This window comes from Poecilia latipinna, unplaced genomic scaffold (assembly GCF_001443285.1).
Source record: "Poecilia latipinna isolate Pla-1442-1.1 unplaced genomic scaffold, P_latipinna-1.0 Scaffold1839, whole genome shotgun sequence".
NCBI classification, from domain to species: Eukaryota; Metazoa; Chordata; class Actinopteri; order Cyprinodontiformes; family Poeciliidae; genus Poecilia; species Poecilia latipinna.
In genome coordinates, this window is record NW_015114455.1 from 241791 (window position 1) to 251437 (window position 9647).

Below are 9647 nucleotides of genomic sequence, written 5' to 3' on the forward strand. Positions count from 1 at the left end.
GTTCTTCCTGGTAGCTCTCTATTTAGGCCATTAATCATTAAACAGACATGTGTTCTGTTTAATGACACACATCTCACTTTGTGTTCAAGCATCCATAATCCTGCAGTAAAACAAATCACTGTTTGTTCCTCAACATTTCCTCATCTCATTTTGTGACAATGAGAAAAAGTGTCACGCGCCGGCAACAAATTAATCTGATTGCTGCAGGTTTGACATTCCTGACATATCACTTCTCTATCAAATTAAAGTGCAGCTGGTGAAACGTCAAACAGTTCCAGAGTGTAAGAATGTTTTCGGCATTAAAAATTTGGTCAAATACCTAAGCGGCATAATGCAGAGAAGAACGAGGCTTAGCTTCTTTAAACAATACGACAAGACACAAAGACAGAGATAAGCCTCCGCTGTTTCAGCCAATGCCACCGCTGGATTTGGCCTGTTTGAGGGATTGCCAGAAGAATGCTTTCATCGTTCCCCAAAAAAGCAAGACGCCGAGCATTTTCAAAGCCACGCGTGACAGTCGAGCCAAAATTAGTTCCTCGTAAAACAACAGTTGCATTTTTAGCCTCTTTAAATCAAAAATTATTTGTCAGCATAATCTATTCCACTCAATTATCATCTCTAATTAGCTCTGAAGATGGATGTTTGAAGAATTACATAAGTGTCAGCAGTTTTATGGCACTCAGGTGAAAGCGTTGACCTCCTGGCGCTCTGTCACTGCGAGCCCGGAGAGAAGGTGAGACTCCCGAGATGAATGGCTGCGTGTTTGCGCTCAGCCTACTAGGTAAAGAGTTCATGAGAATGGTAAACTGTCGTAGTTCAATTTATGAGAGTCGGCCCCTCGACGTCCGTGGCGCCACGTTTCGTAATGCTTGTTTTTACTGCGTGAGCCTTATAAAAAGAACGGCTCGGGATGTGTCAATAGCTCCGGCCTTTCACAACTGTTCCCGACGGTACAGAGCTGAGCAGCCCTTTTTTCCATATTTTCTAGAACACACACACACACACAAACAAAAGAAACACGTAAGCAGGTAACCATCATGTTTCTGCAAACTCTCAAGGTGAATGAGAACAAATGGACAAGAGGTATAAAATCCCTGACATTCCCTTCTTATATAAATAAGTTGATTTACAGATATCATGTGCAACAACTAGTTTCTCTTTCTGTTGTGACCTCTGATCTTCATCCTCTCCTGAACCATCTGGGCCTAATTGATCCTATGGATCTTTGCCATGTCAAGTAAACATAAATTTTCTCTCCAAAACCGACGCCTCTTAATCTTTCCTTCTATCTTTTCCCTGGAGTGCCGTCTTGGCCTAGGTCACACCAGCTCCCATCTGGGTCAAAGCAAAGCTTCCCACAGAAGCCTTCTTCTCTCGGCTGAACTCTTTGTATGCCCGTCGTAAATCTTAGATCCGGCCCCATTTTCATCCCCAAAAAGTGACGTACGAGCAGGAGATAGATTGTTCTTCCTGGCTCTAGATTAGACATCTCAATCTGAATTTCAATCACTTCCAGCGGACATTTCCAACCGGGATGAGACACACACACACACAATACTAGGAAATAGACACAAGACTACACGTTTGTGCACAGCTTTCTACATTTTGTCATATTCTTCATCTATTTTACAGGAATTTTGGATTGACCAACACAAAGTAGTGCAGCTGGAAGTGTGACAGACCACTTTACTCATAAATACTCCTAAATGAAATCCAGTGCAACCATTTTCATTACCCCTTTGACTTCCTTTGTAATAACAAAAAGCTTTGGAGCCATAATTGCACGAAAAGGTGGATCTACTGAGCATGAGTAAGTATTACAAGTGGACATTGTCCTTTATAAGAAATATTGAAAACCATGTATTATTTCTAGTACTGGAACTAAAAATTATCATCAAGTTAACTACAAGGTCTGTAATTAATCTATTAAAATCAATTCCATTTTAATTGAAAACATATTGGCAAAATAAGCAACACTTTCCATTTTAAAAGCCTTCTTGCTGCTAAATTATTGAGTAAATATACATTTGAGTTCAACAACAAAGATGTTTATTGTTTTTAATCTGTCATTTAGGTTATGCAGCCATCAGCTTGGTGCAAAGTGGTGAACCCCTGATCATTCATGGAGCTTCCTTGAAAATCTATTTTATTTATTTATTTATTTATTTATTTATTTATTTATTTATTTTACTGTGGAGAGTTGGGGACGTTTGTGCTGCTGCTACATGTTTAGCACTGAGAAGCTGCTTTAGGCTTGAATAGCTTCACTGATAGGCTAACTATCGTTTTTACAACAACTTGCACACAACAATGGTCTTTTCCAGCGTCCCATCAGACTGTTTTTTGAATCAAATATTAACCCCCAGTTGGCCAAAAGAAGCTGCTTTTATTTCCACTGCTGTTGTTTATGGAAGCAGCTTGTGCGTCATATTTACTGGCGTACCAGAAACACAACACAAAGGTTCCGCCTCTGGGCTTTTTATATAAGTATACATATATAAAAAAAAGTCCAGAGGCAAAAATGCAAGTAATTGCAAGTGTAAAGAAAATGCCAGTAATTGTGTTAAAAATTAGTCTATTTAATTAATTAATCTAAACTAATGCACTAAAGTTTTTTCCCTAGTTATTTTCCTTCAAATTCACATTTATGAGCTACTTTGTATTGGTAAATGACCTTTATTTGTACAGTACAGTAAAGAGTTTTACCCAAAGACACAATAACTGAGACGGACACCGCTGGTCTCTCACATATAATGCCACAAAAGTACGTTTACGTCTTTATTTGTGATGTCAAAAAATGTGGAAAAGGTTCAAGGAGTATTGCTACTATGTAAGAAACTTTATTAATAAAGAGTTTAACATGCATCTATTCTTGTAAGTAAACCTGTAATGTGCATGCACACCGTTCTGTCCTAAAAATTGCAGAGAATGATAAATAGGAAAGAGAAGAGCAGCAAGAAGGGAAAGGAGGTTGTGGATCGGAGCATTAGGGCCTCAGAGCAGTGTGAGGAATTCAGCCTGGTAAATTAGTTACAAAAACAGAGATCGACCCTATAGATCCACTTCTAGTTCAGCAGGAAGCAGCTGTAGCTGTTGTGCCTGATGCACAGGCACAGGTATTCACTGCCTGCCTTCAGTAAAGTTGAACCTTGACCCCGGCTCTCACAGCTCCAACTGAGGTCGGCGTTACACAAGTCAGGATGTCTCTCTATTAAACGAGTGGGTGGTCTTCAGGAACACAACCTGACTGTCACAATGAGACTTCTGTGTCCCAACTCTTCACTGCAAGGAAGTGAATGTATGATGATGTATACGAGTAAATCTCATCTTGTTAATGATGAGCGATGGCTATGAGTCCATGTCATGTCAAATCTTTTACTTTGTCTCAAATCACTGAACCTCTTCTACCTATGTGTGTTACTTTCGCCTAGCCACGGTTAATTTACAATAAAATGCGAAATATCCCAGCATGCAAAGGAAAACATGAAGTCAATGCATCATGTTTTGCCACTGCCTTCATATTGTAAACATTAATAAATTCATGCAAGTGTCAGGTCAACTTGGTACTTATTTCTTGAATTCTCTTTTATTATTCTTATTTTTTGTAATTGCTTTTTTATCTTTCTACTATGTATTCATATTTAAAGACACAAAATTGGTGCACCAACATAAAATTGAGGCTTTGCAGCTTGCAGAAGACAAATAAACAACTCCTTCAAATATTACAGCATAATTACACTAAAATGACCCAGTGTGACAATTAGTGATAAGCGGAGAGAAGCAGGGGATCATTTTCGGAAGTTCGGCCCAAACAGTCTTGCAAACCAGCCAGTAAATTCCTCGTCCAGGGGATAGTTCGCACATAATTAGCGTTGCATCCCCGCGAGGCTTTCACGCATCAAAGAAAGACAAATAAACAGCATGTTTTCTTTGATGGTGCTGCGAGAAGAACCTGTTTGTTTCATGTCACTTGGATGTAGAGCTGACGGCGTGTGACAGTGGAGCAGCATTACATCATATGTATGGCCCAGCGGGACGCTCTGAGCACCCTGTATTTCCGCTTTGTTTTTTCACGTATTAAGCACGATGATACTGGCAACAGCTGAAGAGGTGCGAATATGTGTAACTAAAAATGGAGAGGGGATGAGATGAGCAACATCCAAGTTTCGTCTGTTATCTCCCGTCTGGAAAAGAAATTCAGGCCTAAGCACTAAAACACTGATTTTGTTTTATTGAACAGCAGGCAAGAACCAATAGGTTTGTGACAACAGCCCAGGATCTGACAGGTGACTGACTGAGTTGAGATGTGCTTATGCTGGGGAGGGTGATTGCAGGTGAGTCTAATAACTGTGAGAAGCTGAGGAATATTGTATGACAGATACAGAACTAAGAAAACACGACATACTACCCCAGCAAATAAGTAAAGTCCACTTGATAAAGATACTTCCTGTTGCAGCAGATCATGATTGTTGCCATTGACAACGGGTGTAAAAGAAGAGAATATAGAAGTTGGAGAAAGCTGGGTTATCAGTCTGCTGATGTTATCAGTAAGCTTGTTGTCTTTAAACCAGAGTTGTGTGTCCAAATAGATATGAGTTGTACATTAAGCTTGTTTTTTGAAACATTTTTGAACTTATTGACTGTGACTTTTACCTGACAAATTTGAGCTGCGTCGATCTTGGCACCATGAAACGATTGGCAGTAAATTTCAGTTTCTTAATGCAGAAAAAAATAGTGACATCTCCACATGACGACACAAACTTAAGGCCAGGACTGTGTATGTGTGTACATGATCGTAGATGCAGATCAAATAAGCTGCGTTTCCACTGACCATAAAAAAGCGCAAAATGGAATTATGAAAATAAATTTGCTCAATGGAAACGCGGCAGTTTTGAGAAAACTTGTGTTTTTCGTTAAAACGTTTCTGAGCTGGGATGAGGCGGATTTTGGACTGTACCAAAATGTGATCAACAACCGGATGTTACTGCTGGCAATGATGGCGCTGCATGGCTTATAATGACGTATTGCATGAACAAGCTTATTCATGTGTGATTTTAGTTCAGTTTCTTATTTAATGGAAACAACACAATTGCGAAATTGAGTTTTTTTGACATTGTTTAATATTTTTTGGGCACGTTTGTAATGGAAACACAGCTAATGTTACCCAAAAATACATAAGTCTTTGTGTTGACTGGCTGTTGATATTCTAAGCCTCTCCACTTTCTTTAAGCTTAACTCTGTACACTGAAAGCCATTTAAATTGCTAACTTGTGCTAAGGTTTTCTTTCTGTGCCCTTCTTGTTGTCCTAATGTGTGTGAACCTGCTGCAGGCAGGGAATGTGAGTTTGTTTGCAGGTAAAACAGAAACGAACAAAGGAATGCAGCCTCACCCTGGTGCACTGTGTCACATTTAACTTCTTTTCTTTGACTGTCACACAGGTAAAAAAGGACAGAAATAAGAGTTCAAATGGTGATTCTACATGATGATTCTATCAACTGACAGGTTTAAACAAAAACCAGGATCTTTCTAAAAGACAAATGCCATTCTTGTCCTTCTAAAAAATCCTTTTCCACTCCATAATTTTAGATTTATTTTGCTTTCTGACATGAGGAGCAAAGAAACATGTACATATATGAACAGCTACATTGGGAATTTATTTATATTAAAGTATGATTTGTGTGAGAAAAGAGAGCAGGAGAGATTTAAAATGATGTGAACAAACAGGCAATGCCAAGGCCACCTATGCTATCATAACAAGTATGCTAACTATCAGATTAAATATCTAAAAATGTTCATCTTTAGTTGAACATGAACTGGTTCATTTTAGACTTTAATTCAGAATGAATTGGTGCTGAACTATGAACTTGAATTAATTAGGTCATGACTGAATTAGGTCTAGAGAAGCGTGAATTTACCCAGAGCAGATCTGAGCACAGACAGAGGAAGCGCTCCGTTTGTTTGTTTTGTTCAGGATGAACATCGATAGATTACCACAGATTATAACACCTTTTATGATACATTTTGCATCAGCGCAACAACGATGCACTGATAACGCTTGGACTGATAAAGTTCAATATCTGAAATGGGTCAAACCGCAAAGGGAAACTGTCAGGCTCTTTGAAATATTTAAAGACCCTGACTCACAATAATAAATCCAGGCGAATTTCACCGCCATGAGAAACAGCAAAACTGAGTCATCGGGCAACCAAGTCGTTCACGCAGACGAATAATCAGAATATAAATGATTCATAGTGAGAAATGAACCTGAGCCACCACACAAGGCATCTTCAAATGTGCAACGTGAACTACAACTGTGAGGCGTCCATCAGCAGTGATGCAGCACAGACAGAGTGAAACAATCAAGTTATTAGTTTGGACTAATGTAATCTACCTCAACAGTTGTTGTCCTGCTAACCTGGACGATAATATTAAAAATGTCAAAGAGTGCATTTAATATCTTATTCCCTCAGTTTTATCCTTTTGACCCTTTGAAAAAGCCACCGGATGATGTTTTATGGCCCCCAAAACTTGGATTTAACTTGTAATATAATCCGTGCGCAGGTATGTTATCACACCCAGAATTAAAATGTGAAAAATCACAGCTTGATAGGATTTTCTAGCCTAGTTTCATAAACAAAGCACAAATTTCATACATGTGTACAAAACTACACGAGATTATCTCATCTTCTGTCATTTAAAAACAGAAGTGCAGCTATTATTTACACTGCAGTGCCACACCCTGGAAAACACTCCTCTCTAAGCTTCACTTTTCATATTTTGTTTTGCAAATCCAAATAGAAGGCAAATGAACTTCCTGTGTTTCTTAAAGACGTTTCCCCTCTAATCCAAAAGCCTTCTTCAGTTCTGACAGAAACACACCTGTAACATAAACTACACTAATATGGCCATAAAAGTCACTAAATGCGGTAATTTAATTCATGTTTTATTTGACGTTATAAAAGTCATTTCGGTGTAAATCTGCTCAGAAATGTGGAAAACTGTTTTTACAGAAGCCATAAGGATATTAACAGACGCTTCACACCAAACACAATTTAATTCATGAGGTGGAGTCTTACGAGGAAGAGCGTTGCTGGTGAAGTAGAAGAGATACTTGGGGCACGGGATGGTGACCACCTCTCCGACGTCGGCAGAGGGCCAGCAGGCGATCTTGTCCCAAGTGATGTTGCAGCCTGCCAGGAAAAACAGAAGAATATGAGCTGAAATGACCAAAAGTGATGCATAATCAACAGAAGGAAACACTGTACAACCAAAGGGCTCAAGGTCACGCGGCCCGATTAAGCCGAAGATGGAATTACCGCGGCAGCTGAAACATGTAACGTTTGCTGCCGTGGCCCGGGTCCGTGACGGCGGACAAGCCGAGGTAACAGAGTGTCACCATGACTATTAAAGCAGCTTCCCTTCCTTAGCTGCTGTTTGAATTCAGAAGATGGAGCCGTAACTTTAGGGATCAGGTCGCCACAGTACCACACCTGCTCCCACAACCTATCGAAACACTATCCCGAGGATACATTCGAGATGGAGTTTATTCACAGCAAATGACGAGAAAGTTAAAACGCTGATGGGAGTTTAATGACTTTTGTGTTGTGTGAAAATGAGCCGTCTCTCAGCGTCTCTCGCCAGTGTTTCTGTCACACGGTGAAATTATAAGTGAGCAGAGTGTAATGGCATACTGTGTGCTGCTTTCACCCCCCATCACTTCGTCACATGTAATTCAAAACCTATCAAGAATAAAAACAACAAACAACCAAATTGAGGTTCATTGTTGCATATTCGTCGCTTGATTTGTTCTTTTGTAAAAAAGTGATTCGTGTAAATGAAAGTCGTAGCTCGGGTGGATTTGTTTTGCTTTTCCGTCCCAAAGGAACGCTCCATTTGCTTACAGTGAGAGGTGAGTCCAGAAATTTTCAATTAAACTTAAAATGACTTTGACTCTTCCACATTTTGTCACAAGTACAAAGTTTGATGTATTTCACAGGAATTTTCTGTGATAGGATAACATCACAGTTTAGAAAGAAGAAAAACAACTAAAAGCAACAAAATAAAATGTAATTTTACAAATAGAGAGTGATTACTCTTGTTTTTTGTTCCACATATGAAATATTTACATTGAGATTAAAGTACTGAAATACACACAAGTTAAAAAATAAAAATAAAGGCATCAGAGGACAATTTGCTGAACTGGACTTCAGGGTTTCCCCCAGAAAACTTGCTAAGCCCGGTGGTCGGGGTGGCGAGGCGGTCCACTGTGTTTTTGTATTAAAAGATGTTAAGGTGACAGGAAATGTAAAACTATTACTGTGTAATTATATGTTAACAGAAAAGATCTCCAGTGAAATGCTGTTTAAACCCACAATTAGTCTAAAAACAACAAATTTGCACTTCTGTTTAATCCAAATTAAGTCAGCAGCTCCGTTGGGCCCCCAAGAGCTTCAGGGGCCCCATAAACGCTAATATTTTAAAACAGACCACAGATACATAATGTAACACTTGTTTATTGAGATTATCTATGCTGTTAAATTTTATTCAATTATTTAGGCATAGATAAATGAAATGATTTTAAATTGTTTAACATTTAAATACAAGATTTTAAGGAACTGGCAAGTTTACTTTGTAAAACTTCAAAGAACAATATTCATAGTTAGATTTTTTTGTTATTATAGCAACAATCTGATGCTGTGAGTTTAATCTTTGAATTTACAAATCCAAATTAGTAAACTGCGATTATAACTTATTGCTTTTTAGGCTGGCCAATTAAACTACTCCCTTCTCCCATATTTCACTAAATCTAACACAGAAGCTGTTAGAGGTACTGATGATTTTTAGGAACAAAAGGGGCCCCTACATCAAATTCTGCTCAAGGCCTCATACAGCCTTGGACCAGCCCTGCATGATGAGGTAATTTACTGCACTACGCAGAGATGCGCAACAAACGGGAGATTTAATTCAATGCTGCTAATGTGGCTTTAGTAGCTCTTCCATTTCGTGTCTGTTGAGTTTTTAATCGTCACAGAAACTATTCTGGTTGGTCGAGTTTATGGGACGAGTTTAAGTAGACGACGCATTTGATATGGTTTGATGCATCGTGTAACCGGAAAAATAATAATAAAATAATATAAAATCAGCGTGATGCGTGACTCCGAGGAGAGCGTTAAAACTCCTCACCGGGCTGAACCTGCATGATGAGGTTAGCGCTGCTCGTTATCCACAAACGCTCCGGCCAACCGGGACCACAGACATAAACTTTACAGGGAAGACAGACACAGAGCCACACACTGGGCAGCGTGTTGAGATGTAAATGCCGCATATAATTGTTCGTTCACAAAGATAAATCATTCTCACCACTCCACAACGCGCCTCTGAATTCGCTACAAGTTATTCCTGCGGTTCACATTGAGCTGCGCAACCAGAGCTATCGCGGCGGGTTTTAAACTCTTACCTAGAGTTCTCCAAAGGATCATAATTCCTCACAGTAGGTTTATGTAAATATCCATACAGGTCAGCCTGTGTCCAGTTTGAGTGAAAGGAGGCGCGCGCGATCCCGCTGAGGTAAAGCAGCGGCAGCGCGCGAGGCAAAGCGCAGAGGCGCCAGCGGTGTGATTGGTCCGCGCGCTTTCGGCTTTAAATG

At 39.5% G+C, this 9647-nt stretch overlaps 2 protein-coding genes across 2 annotated transcripts in view; one reads left to right on the plus strand and one right to left on the minus strand.

Moving 5' to 3' along the window:
• LOC106934659 (kelch-like protein 40a) overlaps window positions 1-4287 on the plus strand; it is a 27351-nt gene extending 23064 nt beyond the window's left edge. The window contains exon 7 of the mRNA XM_015014696.1: window positions 4277-4287. The gene's annotated coding sequence lies outside the window, so the exon portion shown is untranslated. The remainder of the gene's footprint in view (window positions 1-4276) is intronic.
• Window positions 1-9647, minus strand: part of LOC106934660 (vasoactive intestinal polypeptide receptor-like) — a 26952-nt gene that overhangs the window by 13343 nt on the left and 3962 nt on the right. The window contains exon 2 of the mRNA XM_015014697.1: window positions 7078-7191. Coding sequence (XP_014870183.1) covers window positions 7078-7191 — 114 coding nt within the window. The remainder of the gene's footprint in view (window positions 1-7077; window positions 7192-9647) is intronic.